General features: G+C 43.5%; 1 protein-coding gene across 1 annotated transcript in view; it reads left to right on the top strand.

Moving 5' to 3' along the window:
* The window catches only part of LOC139562670 (transient receptor potential channel pyrexia), a 37,329-nt gene that overhangs the window by 8,175 nt on the left and 11,542 nt on the right, over positions 1–17,612 (top strand). The window contains exons 12-17 of the mRNA XM_071380555.1: positions 5,756–5,926; positions 15,599–15,669; positions 15,801–15,968; positions 16,612–16,730; positions 16,875–17,079; positions 17,276–17,483. Of these exons, the coding sequence (XP_071236656.1) occupies positions 5,756–5,926; positions 15,599–15,669; positions 15,801–15,968; positions 16,612–16,730; positions 16,875–17,079; positions 17,276–17,483 (942 nt within the window). The remainder of the gene's footprint in view (positions 1–5,755; positions 5,927–15,598; positions 15,670–15,800; positions 15,969–16,611; positions 16,731–16,874; positions 17,080–17,275; positions 17,484–17,612) is intronic.

The raw sequence follows: 17,612 nt of genomic DNA, 5'->3' as shown, positions 1-17,612 counted from the left end.
TTGGGGAAGCTTTTCTGCAAAGGGGACAGGACGACTGCACCGTATTGAGGGGAGGATGGATGGGGCCATGTATCGCGAGATCTTGGCCAACAACCTCCTTCCCTCAGTAAGAGCATTGAAGATGGGTCGTGGCTGGGTCTTCCAGCATGACAATGACCCGAAACACACAGCCAGGGCAACTAAGGAGTGGCTCCATAAGAAGCCTCTCAAGGTCCAGGAGTGGCCTAGCCAGTCTCCAGACCTGAACCCAATAGAAAATCTTTGGAGGGAGCTGAAAGTCCGTATTGCCCAGCGACAGCCCCGAAACCTGAAGGATCTGGAGAAGGTCTGTATGGAGGAGTGGGCCAAAATCCCTGCTGCAGTGTGTGCAAACCTGGTCAAGAACTACAGGAAACGTATGATCTCTGTAATTGCAAACAAAGGTTTCTGTGCCAAATATTAAGTTCTGCTTTTCTGATGTATCAAATACTTATGTCATGCAATAAAATGCAAATTAATTACTTAAAAATCATACAATGTGATTTTCTGGATTTTTGTTTTAGATTCCGTCTCTCACAGTTGAAGTGTACCTATGATAAAAATTACAAACTTCTACATGCTTTGTAAGTAGGAAAACCTGCAAAATCGGCAGTGTATCAAATACTTGTTCTCCCCACTATATATATATATATTGTCACGCCCTGACCTTAGAGAATAATAAGGATCTCTATGTTTGGTTAGGTCAGGGTGTGACTCGGGTGGGAAAATCTATGTTTTCTATTTCTTTGTGTTTTTGGCTGAGTATGGTTCCCAATCAGAGGCAGCTGTCTATCGTTGTCTCTGATTGGGGATCATATAACAGTTGTCATTTTCCTTTTGGGTTTTGTGGGCTCTTGTTTTCTGTATAGTTTATTTGCCTTACAGAACTGTGCGCTTTCGTTTTTGTCGTTGTTATTTTTCTTTTGGTGTCATCAATAAAAAGAACGATGTATGCCTACCACGCTGCACCTTGGTCCGGTCAATCCACAAACGAGAGCCGTAACAGAAGATCCCACCACCAACGGACCAAGCAGCGTGGCCAGGAGGAATGGACATGGGAGGAAATCCTGGATGGAGAAGGACCCTGGACGCGGGCTGGGGAGTATCGGTGTCCAAGGGAGCAGAGAGGAACGGCGACGATACGAGGAGTTAAGTCATCAACGGAAGCCCGAGAGGCAGCTCCCCCGAACATTTTTTGGGGGGGCACACGGGGAGATTGGCAGAGTCAGGGTTTAGACTTGAGCCAACTCCCCGTGCTTACCGTGGGGACAATGTGACTGGTCAGGCACCGTGTTATGCGGTGATGCGCACTGTGTCTCCAGTGCGCATTCACAGCCCGGTGCGCTCTGTGCCAGCTCCTCGCAGTTGACGTGCTAGAGTGGGCATCCAGCCAGGATGGATTGTGCCGGCTCAGCGGTCCTGGTCTCCAGTGCGTCTCCTCGGTCCAGGATATCCTGCGCCAGCTCTACGCACGGTATCCCCAGTTCGCCAGCACCACCCAGTGCGGCCTGTGCCAACTCCCCGCACTTGCCGTGCTACAGGGGGTATTCAGCCAGGACGGTTTGTGCCAGCTCTGCGCTCCAGACCTCCCGTGCGCCTCCACGGTCCAGTGTTTCTTGCGCCAGCTCTACGCACTATGCCTCCAGTGCGCCTTCATAGCCCAGTGCGTCCTGTGCCAGCTCTCCACACTCACCGAGCTAAAGTGGGTATCCAGCCAGGATGTGTTGTGGCAGCTCCACTCACTAGGCTGCCAGTACGCCTCCTCAGTCCGGTGAGACCTGTTCCGGCTCCACGAACGAAGCCTCCTGTGATGATCCACGGCCCGAAGCCTCCAGTGATGATCCACGGCCCGAAGCCTCCAGTGATGATCCACGACACGAAGCCTCCAGTGATGATCCACGGCACGAAGCTTCCAGTGATGATCCATGGCCCGGAGCCTCCAGTGATGATCCATGGCACGAAGCCTCCAGTGGTGATCCATGGCACGAAGCCTCCAGTGACGATCCATGGCACGAAGCCTCCAGTGACGATCCATGGCCCGGAGCCTGCAGTGACGATCCAGGGAAAGGAGTCTCCAGCGACGGTCCCCAGTCCGGAGCCTCCAGCGACGGTCCCCAGTCCGGAGCCTCCAGCGACGGTCCCCAGTCCGGAGCCTCCAGCGACGGTCCCCAGCCTCCAGCGACGGTCCCCAGTCCGGAGCCTGCACCAGAGGCGTCACCGAAGTGGGGGGAGCCTCAAGCGAGGGTTCCCAGTCCGGAGCCTGCACCAGAGGCGTCACCGAAGTGGGGGGAGCCTCAAGCGGAGCGGGGTCGGCATCCCCCACCGGAGGCTCCACCGAGAGTAGATGCCCACCCGGACCCTCCCTACAAGTTCAGGTTTGCGGCCGGAGTCCGCACCTTTGGGGGGGGGGTACCGTCACGCCCTGACCTTAGAGATCCTTATTATTCTCTGTTTGGTTAGGTCAGGGTGTGACTCGGGTGGGAAAATCTATGTTTTCTATTTCTTTGTGTTTTTGGCTGAGTATGGTTCCCAATCAGAGGCAGCTGTCTATCGTTGTCTCTGATTGGGGATCATATATAAGTTGTCATTTTCCTTTTGGGTTTTGTGGGATCTTGTTTTCTGTATAGTTTATTTGCCTTACAGAACTGTGCGCTTACGTTTTTGTCGTTGTTATTTTTCTTTTGGTGTCATCAATAAAAAGAACGATGTACGCCTACCAAGCTGCACCTTGGTCCGGTCATTCCACAAACGAGAGCCGTAACATATATATATATACACTGCTCAAAAAAATAAAGGGAACACTTAAACAACACAATGTAACTCCAAGTCAATCACACTTCTGTGAAATCAAACTGTCCACTTAGGAAGCAACACTGATTGACAATAAATTTCACATGCTGTTGTGCAAATGGAATAGACAACAGGTGGAAATTATAGGCAATTAGCAAGACACCCCCAATAAAGGAGTGGTTCTGCAGGTGGTGACCACAGACCACTTCTCAGTTCCTATGCTTCCTGGCTGATGTTTTGGTCACTTTTGAATGCTGGCGGTGCTTTCACTCTAGTGGTAGCATGAGACGGAGTCTACAACCCACACAAGTGGCTCAGGTAGTGCAGCTCATCCAGGATGGCACATCAATGCGAGCTGTGGCAAGAAGGTTTGCTGTGTCTGTCAGCGTAGTGTCCAGAGCATGGAGGCGCTACCAGGAGACAGGCCAGTACATCAGGAGACATGGAGGAGGCCGTAGGAGGGCAACAACCCAGCAGCAGGACCGCTACCTCCGCCTTTGTGCAAGAAGGAGCAGGAGGAGCACTGCCAGAGCCCTGCAAAATGACCTCCGGCAGGCCACAAATGTGCATGTGTCTGCTCAAACGGTCAGAAACAGACTCCATGAGGGTGGTATGAGGGCCCGACGTCCACAGGTGGGGGTTGTGCTTACAGCCCAACACCGTGCAGGACGTTTGGCATTTGCCAGAGAACACCAAGATTGGCAAATTCGCCACTGGCGCCCTGTGCTCTTCACAGATGAAAGCAGGTTCACACTGAGCACATGTGACAGACGTGACAGTCTGGAGACGCCGTGGAGAACGTTCTGCTGCCTGCAACATCCTCCAGCATGACCGGTTTGGCGGTGGGTCAGTCATGGTGTGGGGTGGCATTTCTTTGGGGGGCCGCACAGCCCTCCATGGGCTCGCCAGAGGTAGCCTGACTGCCATTAGGTACCGAGATGAGATCCTCAGATCCCTTGTGAGACCATATGCTGGTGCGGTTGGCCCTGTGTTCCTCCTAATGCAAGACAATGCTAGACCTCATGTGGCTGGAGTGTGTCAGCAGTTCCTGCAAGAGGAAGGCATTGATGCTATGGACTGGCCCGCCCGTTCCCCAGACCTGAATCCAATTGAGCACATCTGGGACATCATGTCTCGCTCCATCCACCAACGCCACGTTGCACCACAGACTGTCCAGGAGTTGGCGGATGCTTTAGTCCAGGTCTGGGAGGAGATCCCTCAGGAGACCATCCGCCACCTCATCAGGAGCATGCCCAGGCGTTGTAGGGAGGTCATACAGGCACGTGGAGGCCACACACACTACTGAGCCTCATTTTGACTTGTTTTAAGGACATTACATCAAAGTTGGATCAGCCTGTAGTGTGGTTTTCCACTTTAATTTTGAGTGTGACTCCAAATCCAGACCTCCATGGGTTGATAAATTTGATTTCCATTGATAATTTTTGTGTGATTTTGTTGTCAGCACATTCAACTATGTAAAGAAAAAAGTATTTAATAAGAATAGTTCATTCATTCAGATCTAGGATGTGTTATTTTATAGTGTTCCCTTTATTTTTTTGAGCAGTGTATATACACAGTTGAAGTCGGAAGTTTAGCCAAATACATTTAAACTCCTGACATTTAATCCTAGCAAAAATTCCCTGTCTTAGGTCAGTTAGGATCACCACTTTATTTTAAGAATGTGAAATGTCAGAATAACAGTAGAGAGAATGATTTATTTCAGCTTTTATTTCTTTCATCACATTCCCATTGGGTCAGAAGTTTACATACACTCAATTAGTATTTGGTAGCATTGCCTTTAAATTGTTTAACTTGGGTCAAACGTTTCGGGTAGCCTTCCACAAGCTTTCCACAATAAGTTGGGTGAATTTTGGCCCATTCCTCCTGACAGAGCTGGTGTAACTGAGTCAGGTTTGTAGGCCTCCTTGCTCGCACACGCTTTTTACGTTCTGCCCACACATTTTCTATGGGATTGAGGTCAGGGCTTTGTGATGGCCACTCCAATACCTTGACTTTGTTGTCTTTAAGCCATTTTGTCACAACTTTGGATGTATGCTTGGGGTCAATGTCCATTTGGAAGACCGATTTGCGACCAAGCTTTAACTTCCTGACTGATGTCTTGATGTTGCTTCAATATATCCACATAATTTTCCTCCCTCATGATGCCATCTATTTTGTGAAGTGCACCAGTCCCTCCTGCAGCAAAGCACCCCCACAACATGATGCTGCCACCCCCGTGCTTCACGGTTGGGATGGTGTTCTTCGGTTTGCAAGCTTCCCCCTTTTTCCTCCAAACATAACGATAGTCATTATGGACAAGCAGTTCTATTTTTGTTTCATCAGACCAAAGGGCATTTCTCCAAAAAGTATGATCTTTGTCCCCATGTGCAGTTGCAAACCGTACTCTGGCTTGTTTTTATGGCGGTTTTGGAGCAGTGGCTTCTTCCTTGCTGAGCGGCCTTTCAGGTTATGTCGATATAGGACTCGTTTTCCTGTGGATATAGATACTTTTGTACCTGTTTCCCCCAGCATCTTCACAAGGTCGTTTGCTGTTGTTCTGGGATTGATTTGCACTTTTCGCACCAAAGTACATTCATCTCTGTGGTTGAAAAATTAGTTTTGATGACTCCAACCTAAGTGTATGTAAACTTCCGACTTCAACTGTATATATAGATATAGATAGATATATAGATCTTTTTTCTTCATGAACTCTTCAGAATTACATTAAAAGTGTGATGTTTTAAGATTCACACACATTTCAGTCCTTCATTTAGATCCACAATGAATTAAGGTGAATCTGAAGGTCAGAAGTTTTTCACAGGTCATACAGATGTTTGGACATTGATGAAGTCATTGTGGACCCCAGGAAGAGTAGCTGTTGTGATTGTAACAGCTAATGAGGATCCAAATAAACAAATCTAAATATAAAAAGTATATTCACCTGCAGGACTGGTGGCGTGTGTTTGGGGTGGTGGTGGCTCTGGGGCTGACAGTGGTGGAGGTGGGCCGGGAAGTGGCAGAGATGATAGGCTCCAGCAGGAAGCTAAGGAGCTGGCAGAGTTGGTGTGAACATCGCACCAACGATGACCTGCGCTGCACACACCCAATGTGGCCCGAGGTACAGCACCTTTTCTTACCCAGTAGACACACACAGACGCACATCTTAGTGAAGTTTCTCGACCTGATCTAGGCTTACACAGTTAACCAAAATAAACCTATTTTCAAATCTAAGGAAAGTCCTCCTGACCCCAATACATTATTTTGGCAGTATGCCATTTGTAAGGCTACAGGTGTCGTGGAAAATCATTTTCAAATACAACGCTTACCAGAACTTTTAAAATCAAACATGCTCTTTATTACAACTGTACAGCCCACCGGCATGTCCCCGCGGAACACACCCCGCGGAACACACCCCGCGGAACACACCCCGCGGAACACACACTCCTTCCCAACCCCGGTTCCAACATTTATACATAAATAGCATATGGGTCCACCCCATATGCAAATAAGCATACCTCCCCTAATTTTTCCTGCCATCCTTATCTTTTTAGTTCAGGCTTCCTGCTTGTTCACGCCTACTAACGCCCATTATCTGCTTTCAGTTAAATTATAATAGTGGCCAGACCCATGCTTGTCTTAAAAATAATCTATGTCCATCTACCCTCTAGGCCTATGACTCAACCCTGTATTTAATTCAATGCCCCAGCATGTTCTCTGGTATGTCCTTATTGGAATTGGCAGACTCTATGTCTCTTCTTGTCATTAGTGTCCAGTTGCCTTAAGCATATTTCTCTGGTATGTGTGCTTTTAGTGGAATGTGTAGACTATAAGTCTAGTGTGTCCAATTATTCTAGGTGCCCATGTGTCTGGTCAGTCTGTCAGCACAATGGAGAAAATAAGAGGGCCAGAACATCCCTTAGTATATCTCCATTACCACAGTCTCATGATAAATGTGAACATGTGGTTCGTTACTTTAATGTTCAGCTGTCTTATGTCCTTATATTTTATCCATGTGTTTTATGTTACTACTACAATCCCCCCTCTGGGGCTATTTAGCCACATAAATGATACAAATAAGACTTTGGGATAGTAAATTAAAATACCTATGATAAACAAGAAAATACAAAAAATAAAAACAAAGTGAAGCATATAAACCAACTAGACCAAACATCTCCAATGTGAAATAGGAGTAAAAGATCCAATCAGAAACATTAAAGAAAACCAACTAGACCAAACATCTCCAATATTCATAAGAGTAAAAGATCAAATTTGGTATAAAAATATAAGGATAAAATATTACATATTTGATGAAGCATGAGCGTGTAGGTAAATAGCCTTGCCTGAGGTTATCTCAGTTATGTGAAAATCAAAATAATACAAGGAGTATAATAATAAATGAATAAGAAAAAAAATAAAAGACCTACATGCAGTTACAAAAGAAAATTGACACAACATCATTCTAAATTTAAGCATTTCAACATGATCCTCCTTGCAGACATGAATTTGGAAATACAGCATATACAGGTAGACCATCCTTACAAAAATCATGGCAAGCATAACCACCTCCAGGAACTACTCTATATAGACAGTTTGGATTCCCAAAGGGGCAGTCCAAAGGTCCACCGACCGCATTACAAGGCTTTCCATACTTATTAGTATACTTGCCTGGGCTACTCGGTACAGGATCAATCACCACAGGAGGGTCATCTCTCCTTACAGACATCTAGTTAACTGCTGTCTGAACCACAATTGACTTTACCAGGGTATAACACAACAAAATGCAATACCCAAAGCCAACAACCCTCCTCCCAACATGATGGTCATCCTAGCAAACATGACACAAACTCCACCCTTCTCCACTAAGAGCCAATTAAGTATAGTTAATGAATCCCTGTTGATTATATCATATATAATTAATCCATTCTAAGTTCATATTTGGTGTTATCCACAGAAATATAGATTCAAATCCTGATTTAACCTCCTCTCTGGCCTTGAAATCCCTAAGTAGACCTCTAAGCAGTCCAATTGCATTAAGGTATACCTCAGGATCCTTATCATAAACCCTTTTAACTCTAGGTTTTAACATAGTCATCATGGAGTGATTCAATAATAGTAACCTATTTAATTGCTTCTAACTAAGGCACAAAGATCAATCCATCCATCAGGCAATACATTCAACAGTTAGTTTTTTCCACACATCCAGAAACTATCAGCAATACCTCTGTCTTGATTTTTCAACATAGTAAGAGATGGCGCAACCTGAGTTATGTAACTACACAACCCTTTTCTATTCATAATCAATCCTTTATCATTACTTTTACGAACTCCCGCATTCTCTAGCACCCAAATAGTATCACATTCTACAGTGGTGTTTCCTACATCAATTCCTTCAGTGTGGTGTCTGTAAAAACATTCATATTTTCCTTTAACCACAGTACTTCTGTCTAACTGGGGTCCATTTAATTCAGTTCTAATTTCATAGGCAGCACAATCATTGTCTCCCAACTTAGTCTCGTTTAACATGGCTCTGCCTCTAGTGCTCCCTTGAGCAATCCTACATTCAATGTCACACAAGGAAATAGAATACTTTCTATTGGTACAATGGTCATTTTTCCAACTTACACAGTTTTTAAATGATGCTGGTTCAGAGACTATTAAAAGATCAGACAAAGGTGATTTTCTACACAAAATACAATTGTCCATTCTGTGTTTGTTTGCCATAGACTTAACCCATTTGTACCACTCGTTCTTCACTACTTCTTCTCGTGTGCTGTCCTTGAGTGGTTCTAATATATCTAATTCTGTCACTTTTTCAATGTTCTTATCTTGAGGTAGATCATTAGAGTTTATCAGAAAGTTCCAAATGTCAGTAAAAAACTCTCCTGACTGATGTCTCAGGTTGCTTTGTTGGCACGGTGGTCTGCTTGGTAAGGGCAGTCGATGTCATCTAGTGGTAACTACTGTGGTCGTCACAGCAGCCGCCACCCTTGTTGTTGTCACAGGTTCTTCCTGTTCAGGTGCAGGGGTAGGTCTTCACCTTCCACTGGTTCAATCTTGTTCATGATGAGCACCTACTCGTCTTTTTCTTTGATTCATGTCAGGTCACATCCTTTCGGGTCCCAAACGACTTCTCCCTTTGTTTGGTGATGTGTCCATCCACAGAGTGCAATCTCCGATAAGGGTTTGATCCTTATGATTGAGATAGACTTCAGTTCTCCTGCTTCTGTTATACATTGAGGTGGAACATAGATTCTAACCTTGTCAGTCTTTTTGGATTGTTCGGCTGATTCCATTCTTCTCTTCCTGCTCCCACCATACATCTTGATTGTGCATTAGTCTGTTGTTTCTATACTAGCATTCACTGTTGCTTCTGTTATGTCAATGTCATTATTCTTTTGTTGTTCTAACATCAATTGTCTGTAAAGGAGGCCATTCAAAAGTTTAAAAGTCAATTGTGGGGTAATCCCCATTTTCTTCAGCTTGCGGGACTTTTCCTCCTCTTTCTTCACCTGAAGCTCCCTCCTCAGGCCGGACTTAGCTTCCATCTGGAAGGGTTTCAATTTTTAGGAAAGAAACGTTCTTATTCTGTTCCTTGTGAGACCTCTCCTCCTCTTCTGGGTGCATTAGTCGGTGCACGTGTCATATTTTGGCTTTCACTTGATTTACTGTTTTCTTGGCTCCTCCCTGGCATCTCAATCATTTCCGCTGCTCCTGCTCCCTCCAGGCTCCCTCCTGGTGAATCAGCATCCTCTGTGTCCTCATCTCTATGTGGTTGTGTCCTTCTCTCTGTTGGGACTCAGCTGCAGTGGTTCAGATGGTATCACGTCTGGCTTCTTTTCACTTGGACGGCCGTTCTTGTTGCTTTGGCCACCTCATAGGGTCCATCTCTCCTCGGTTGATCCCACTTCCTCCGGATCCCTCCAACGTGGACTAGATCTCCTGGTACCACTGAGAGAGGTCCTTCTGGTCCCCTTTGGATCATCAGACGCAGAACCTCTCATCCTGGTTCAGGTTTCTGCCTACTTTCTGTGAAGCATTCATACTTAGAGACTTATGGCCTCTGTTCTAAGATTGCACCATACATCCTCTTACTTCCATCACTCATCACACAACAAACAGACATTCAGGCTGAAGCTGGCGAACCCCTCTCCTTCTGTTTTCCTAGACATAAGACTTGGAAAACAACAGACAAAACATAACAGCATTGACAATGTTATGTGTTATGCATAAATATATTCATGCAAACTGAAATCTGAGACCATGACAATTCCCACTCTCTCTTTACCTGACTCTATGCCTCCAGGATACTTTTCTGCTGGACTCCACAAAAATAAAAGCCCTAAAAAGCTTCCTCATGCTTCCACCCAGTCTTCCCCTTTCGGCCACAGGTTCTGAGAGGTGTTCCCAAATCATGTCATTTTTACTTAGTTTCCCATCTACTCCATTTCAACTGATAATCATGTGCATAACCTACAATTAACATTCTCTCTTCTTGAATTAATTCAACACTGTATATGCTTTCATATCAATCCCTTTAACATGTTTGTTTAGAGTATAATATCCTATCATCCATTCTCTTTCACATGATGTATTAAAAATAAAACATGTAGCCTCCAAACTCAACCCAGTATGTCTATAGTGGAATCTAATCTCTCTCTCTCTCTCTCTCTGATTTCACATCCTCTGTCATGGTGTTTTCAAGCTCACCCATTATTCAGCTGGACCTTACTTCTCGTGAGACTTATGCACCCACCAAAGAGAGACATAAAGAACTTTACCACTGCAGTGTTGTAAGAAGTATACCACCAGCCTGGTGTATCTTGATGTACACTCAGTCTCCAGAATGCAGCCCAAGCCCTTCCATTTCTGGCTGTTTTTTCCTGAGGACATACACACTAACACATGGGTTATTTCCTGACAACATTAGCAAGATCACTAAATCTTAAGTTTTAATAATAGCCCTATGTAACCATTCTGCCTCAAATACCTGGCCTCCTGCCACAGAAATATTCATAATGATAATCAAATGATGGTCCCTACAGCAACTGCTGTAAAATACATTCTTAAAACATTCTCAAATCTTTTCAAATCAATTTAAAATAGATATCAGTCCCCCCTTAGGAACATATTCACAACCTTATGTTCCTCAAAACACAAATAAATTGACCAAACGAGAAAAAGAGAAAAAGAAATTACAATAATTGCACAGTTGCAATATTACCACTATTTGTAATGTAATTAAACCTGGGGAAAACGTCCAGCCTTTTTCAATCTATGCCAATGTTATTGTTGGTCTCTTTCTTCTACATTCTTGGGTATCATCGCACAACAGACTACCTTTATAGTCAATCAAACAATACAATTTATCATTACAATTCCAATGACATTAGAAAACAAAAGAAACAAAAAACCGATAATCAAATATTCTGGAAGTTTTGTCAACCTCCTTGTCCCAGGATTAGATTCCAGAGCGGCCCTAGGCCTATTAAATTCAAACAGTGCTATATCTAAATAACTAAACAGTTATGTTTATTGTTTATACATTTACCAACCCAATATTCAGGATAACAATCCTTAGTGTTTACTTTAACTCAAATTGGACCTGATCAATTCAATACACATCATCCCTTTAATAATTAACATTTAAACTAAACACTTTTATTACCAGTATTATCTATTTTCCCAATAGCCCTTTTGTCTCAGTTTTTCTTACATGAGTGGCCTGGTAATAAAAGTTCAATACCCCAATTCCTTTAATTCATAATACACCCTGGCCCATATCATTTCAACATGTCTATTATTTGATACAGTTCACAGGTCATCAGACACAGTTGTCCCTCACTATTCAGTCGATTAGGGCGGGTATGAGCTCCACACCCACTAGTGGTGATATTCTCTCCCATGCCCTAAAGCATTCTGACGTCACCTTTCATGACAACTCCCTTATTCTACTGGTGATCTCCCAGATGAATTACAGATGATGTAGTTATCAACAAAACCCTTACATAATCCCACACTCCAATAAACCCTTTAGAAAAACTTTCAACACTTTTTATATGCATAATGAACAAAACACATTTGTGTATTCCCCCAAAGACCATAACCCCAAAGAACTGATAGTTTTACCTATGAACCCATGTTATATCGAAAATAAAAATTAAAATAAACCTATTCGAATAACTTATTCAATTTAAGGGTACAACTCTTCATAATTTTCCCAGGGACATAATAGATTTTCAAAGTAATTATACAGTTTGAATAGAGTCAGGTGTCTTAAACATTTTATAAGTATATCCCACCTGTTCCAACAATTTCTAGTAAAAGGTGATCAGTCTTTCACAAGAAATTCCTAGGATTCAGGGCATTTTGAGACCATTAATATGTTTCCACTCCCCCTTTCTTTAGGAGCAACTTAAATACATTTTTCAAAAACATGTTCATCCTTTTGCATACCCAATTTGAAACTGAATTGGAAAAAACCCTTCCAATAAACCTACTAATGTATATTCATTCCCAGTACATGGTGCACTTAGTAGTAAATCATAAGCCAATAATCGCAAAGGGACTGGACTCACTCATCCAGAACTCCATGTTTTAGCCTTATCCAGATATTTTTATTTTTAAAGCGGCTGACTTTAATTAACTGCTTTCCACAGTAATGCAGTCTCCAATGACATTGTTGACCAGAGAAGATTAAAAAACCCTTTTTTTCCCTTATTCTTTCTGGAAAAGAAAGTGTACATATTGTTAATATTCACAACGTTACCTTTTAGTCAGCAAACCAATAATTTTACTTATCCATAGATTTTATTCTAAAGCGTCTTTAACAGTTCCAGAGAATTGTGGTATAGAATGTCTAACAATTAAAATTCCATCGTTATTTTACTAGATGTCAAACGTGATCCAATACTTCTTCTTGACCACATATAAACTGTAATCTCTATGAAACACTCATTGTTCGCTCAGAGACTATACACCGACAAGTAAAAAATTCCATTCTCACTAACCTCAAACCAATTAGTTGTTTGTTATTTTGACAAGGAAATAAACTCTTGTATAGCGGCATTTCCTACTACCGCACTAAGTTCTAGTGTCACCTTACACTAATTTTCCCCATAACCCGCTATATCCATATTCAAAACAGGGAGCTATTTTCTCATTTGTTCTTAGATCTTGTCAATAGTTCTGCCAATCACCCGCACGTCTGCGAGGACTAGAGGAACCACACACACAACCTCATCGCAATGTATTTTCTGATGATAGAATGTTGACATCAGAACGCCTACAAATCGAGCTTCACATTTTGGTCCCATGCGACTATTTATTTATTTATTTTTCCTAAATACTCCCATGTATTTCTACACCTTTTATTTACTATTTTTCCGAGTTAGAGCCAATCTCCTTTCCAATTAATAATTCATTTGTCACATCACTTAATTTCTTTTATCGAAGCCTACTCTATACAGTACATACATTATTTCTGAATACTACAGCATCAACTCTACTCTGTCACAGGAGAGCTGCGCGCTCCCTCTCCTGGACGTTCTGCCTACATACACACACAACTCATCTTTCCTTCCTAATCTTCTATTTTTACACAGATCTACTCATTTCTTACAACATTATCATTCATCCTTTTATGTTTCATCCGTTCATTCAATCCCTTTGTTTTTACCTCAAAACAACTCAGTCTTTCTTTATTGACTTAATTCACTTCCTTCTACATAAGCCTAGACTTCTACAATATGACGAGACTACTGTCTAATCGGATCAGCTTGTCTTCATATCCTATTCAACCCCCAATACTTATCTTTTCTTCTATTCTTAGAGTAGTATTGTGGCATGACCTACTGAATTACCAAACCCTGGTAGCTAGACAGAGCGGTTTTTTATTCGCAGGATTTCTTTTGCATTTGAACGCCGCACAATCGGGCCAACGTTTTTCCTGCACCTACTACTTCACCCATACAATCTTCCTTTCAGAGCGGAAACTATGAATATTTATTTAACTACTGATTTATGTTTTGACCGTATAAGTTACTTTTGCAGTTGAACGCCGCACAATCGGGCCAACGTTTTCCTACAACCTACTGTTTTATGCTTTGACCGTATAAGTTACTTTTGCAGTTGAACGCCGCACAATCGGGCTAACGTTTTCCTACAACCTACTGTTTTATGCTTTGACTGTATAAGCTACTTTTGCAGTTGAACGCCGCACAATCGGGCTAACGTTTTCCTACAACCTACTGTTTTATGCTTTGACTGTATAAGCTACTTTTTCAGTTGAACGCCGCACAATCGGGCTAACGTTTTCCTACAACCTACTGTTTTATGCTTTGACTGTATAAACTACTTGTTGTAGCCCTGCGCCGCTCAACTAGAGAGTACAAACAGTTGCGCCGATCAGCCCACACAAGGCTGCTCAAAATGAATGGTCCGACGAGAGGGGCAGTCCGAATCACACACACCCAACACGAGTCGCCCGCTCAGGTTGACTGAGGTGTGTTTACGCACATCCCAAAACAGATCCTGATACGGTCGAACCCGGCCAAGCAGAATCAGACGGAACAACTCCCCCAATCAAACCAGACACATGAACCTGTCTCGAGCAGTCCAACCAGAACAAATGCCCGCTCCCCCCAGCCAAACACCCGACACAATCAAAGTTCACAGTTCCAGTTCACTCAATCTCCAGACATGCGCATTCATACAAAACCCAAACTCACACATGCATGCACATTTATTTGAATTCAAAAGTTCTTTCGTTTTTATCGTTTTTAGGAAATTTGAGAGAGAGACCTACATGACATTCCTCCCGCTGAGACAGGACTCTGAAGCAATCCACACAAACATTTCAACTATTGTAAGAACTTGCTTACCGTATATAGTTGGGTGGCCACCTCTGTTTGTTTAGATTGTCCAAAGAACCCATCATCAGCCAAGAACGTCCCAGTCCCTATCAGCTCCTGGCATGCTCGCCAATTATGTCGTGGAAAATCATTTTCAAATACAACGCTTACCAGAACTTTTAAAATCAAACATGCTCTTTATTACAACTGTACAGCCCACCGGCATGTCCCCGCGGAACACACCCCGCGGAACACACCCCGCGGAACACACACTCCTTCCCAACCCCGGTTCCAACATTTATACATAAATAGCATATGGGTCCACCCCATATGCAAATAAGCATACCTCCCCTAATTTTTCCTGCCATCCTTATCTTTTTAGTTCAGGCTTCCTGCTTGTTCACGCCTACTAACGCCCATTATCTGCTTTCAGTTAAATTATAATAGTGGCCAGACCCATGCTTGTCTTAAAAATAATCTATGTCCATCTACCCTCTAGGCCTATGACTCAACCCTGTATTTAATTCAATGCCCCAGCATGTTCTCTGGTATGTCCTTATTGGAATTGGCAGACTCTATGTCTCTTCTTGTCATTAGTGTCCAGTTGCCTTAAGCATATTTCTCTGGTATGTGTGCTTTTAGTGGAATGTGTAGACTATAAGTCTAGTGTGTCCAATTATTCTAGGTGCCCATGTGTCTGGTCAGTCTGTCAGCACAATGGAGAAAATAAGAGGGCCAGAACATCCCTTAGTATATCTCCATTACCACAGTCTCATGATAAATGTGAACATGTGGTTCGTTACTTTAATGTTCAGCTGTCTTATGTCCTTATATTTTATCCATGTGTTTTATGTTACTACTACACAGGTTGTTGTAATCCCCATTTGAGAATGTGCAACTTAACATGTTCTTTAAAAAAAAATGGTCTTCCTGCTTCAAAGGAAAAACATTTCTTGGAAGAGCAAATCAAGTTGATCCACCGCATGAAGGGGAACTACTTACAAGACCCCTGGTAAACACATTTGTGTTATATATGATACAGTACATCTCATATGGATATGTTGTAACTCTGGCCCTTTAATAATGCTCTTCCATTACCTAACTGGCAAGCAGACGATGGGATCTCATTTGGCTGTGTCACAGGAACATCTTTGATTGGCTGGTGTACATTCTGCTGATGGCAGTGTTCGGGATCCATGTGGCAGACATCTTCTTGCTTGGAGGAACACTGCGGGACTACAGCCTGCGCCTCTTCGCTGTGGTCATCATCTTCCTCTGGCTCCGGCTGATGAAACACGTCCGAGCCTTCAGGTGATTCTCTGACCAACCACTGCAGAGTCCCTCTTTCAGGGATCATTTCTTTACTTGTCTTCCCGAGGAAGTGCAAGGCATTCGTTCATTTTAGAGCACCAATCTTGTGGTGGAGAATAATGAATCTTTACTTCCCTTCCCCCCCCATTGATGACTGTTCTCTGGTCCCCAATGGATCATGGAAGGGAACAATAGGTTCTGAGGAAAAAAAGAAAAAACAGAACTGAAACTAAACCCAAAAGCCTGAGCTTCCCCGTGAACAGTGCATTGTGTTCATGGGGAAGCTCAACGATAATAATCACACCTGGTCAGCGTCCCTATAGGTACACCTGGAGTTATCAGGTTCCATGACAACAACACATGAATGGGGCGCCACAGGTGCCCACCCCCCCCACCACCACCCCCACCGTAGTCGGGAGTCGTGACAACAAAGGAACTAGAGCTCATAGGCCCTCATATGGTCATGGCTCTCATATCCAAAATAGTACACATTTTTTAGAACAGCATGTGTGGATATTTCCAAACATAAAGTAGCCAAATACTAACCCACATTGAACTCATACAGCAGATCTTAGAGTCATTGCGTCTGAAAATTCAACTGCGTTACACCAATACCACAACCTTTGATCCTCATTCTGTACAGGGTTATGGGTCCTTTCATTGTCATGCTGGGGAAGATTGTGGGGGATGTGCTACGTTTCCTCTTCCTATATGCAGAGATCTTTATCCCTTACGCGTGTGCCTTCTGGATTATATTTGGAGGTACGTTGGGAAACAAACCATAGGATCATGCATATTTTATGAAACATACCCACAATATGACATGGCAAATGCTACTGCAGCTGTCCTGGTATGATACAAAATACACAAACAACTGTATTTACGGTCTGTCTGCGAACTCCCCAGGTCAGGAGTCAATACCCAGTATGCGGACTGTACCCCAGCTGCTCTACAGCCTGTACCGCATCACTCTGGTGGACGAGTATGAGTTCAACGCCATGGTGGAAGTGGACTCGATCATGGCCCACTTCCTCTGTGGTACCTTTCTGGCTCTGTCCTCCATTCTGTGTGTCAACCTGATGATTGCCCTTCTCTCGGACACCTTCCAAAGGTACGGGCTGCTAAAATGATATTTGGCGAACTAGGAGATCAGTAGTGTGCTGATCAGCCTTTACAGCTTACACTCGTGTGCGCTCAAGTACTGTATATTGTTTGTCTACGCCAGGTTTGCGTGTTTATCTACAAACAAACATATGACTCAGTATGCATCTGTCACTCTCAGCATCAGTATGTATCTCTTCTGTTAGGGTGTATGACAATGCACTGGCCAATGCAGTAATGCAGCAAGCAGCCATTATCCTGCAGGTGGAGGAATCCATGCCCCGTCTCTGCCGTTTCTATGACGACCAGCACATCCACCGCTTCTGTGCCCCTCTTGGGGAGTTATATGATGATGACATCAGAACTGACTCAAAGCGGCACGCAGAGCTGAAGACGATCACCACTCAGATCAAGGTGACGGGATGGGACATTCATCTTTAACACCTGCGTTTGAACTGTATGTCTTTATATATCTGTGTCTGCCCGCGGGTTGGTTTAGTTTAGGGAGGTAGAGTGCTCTTTAAGCATGCTTTTTTACTTGTT

The sequence above is a fragment of the Salvelinus alpinus genome, chromosome 32 (assembly GCF_045679555.1).
Source record: "Salvelinus alpinus chromosome 32, SLU_Salpinus.1, whole genome shotgun sequence".
NCBI lineage: Eukaryota > Metazoa > Chordata > Actinopteri > Salmoniformes > Salmonidae > Salvelinus > Salvelinus alpinus.
The sequence above is the reverse complement of the archived record's forward strand: the minus strand, read 5'-3'. Positions and strand labels throughout refer to the sequence as shown.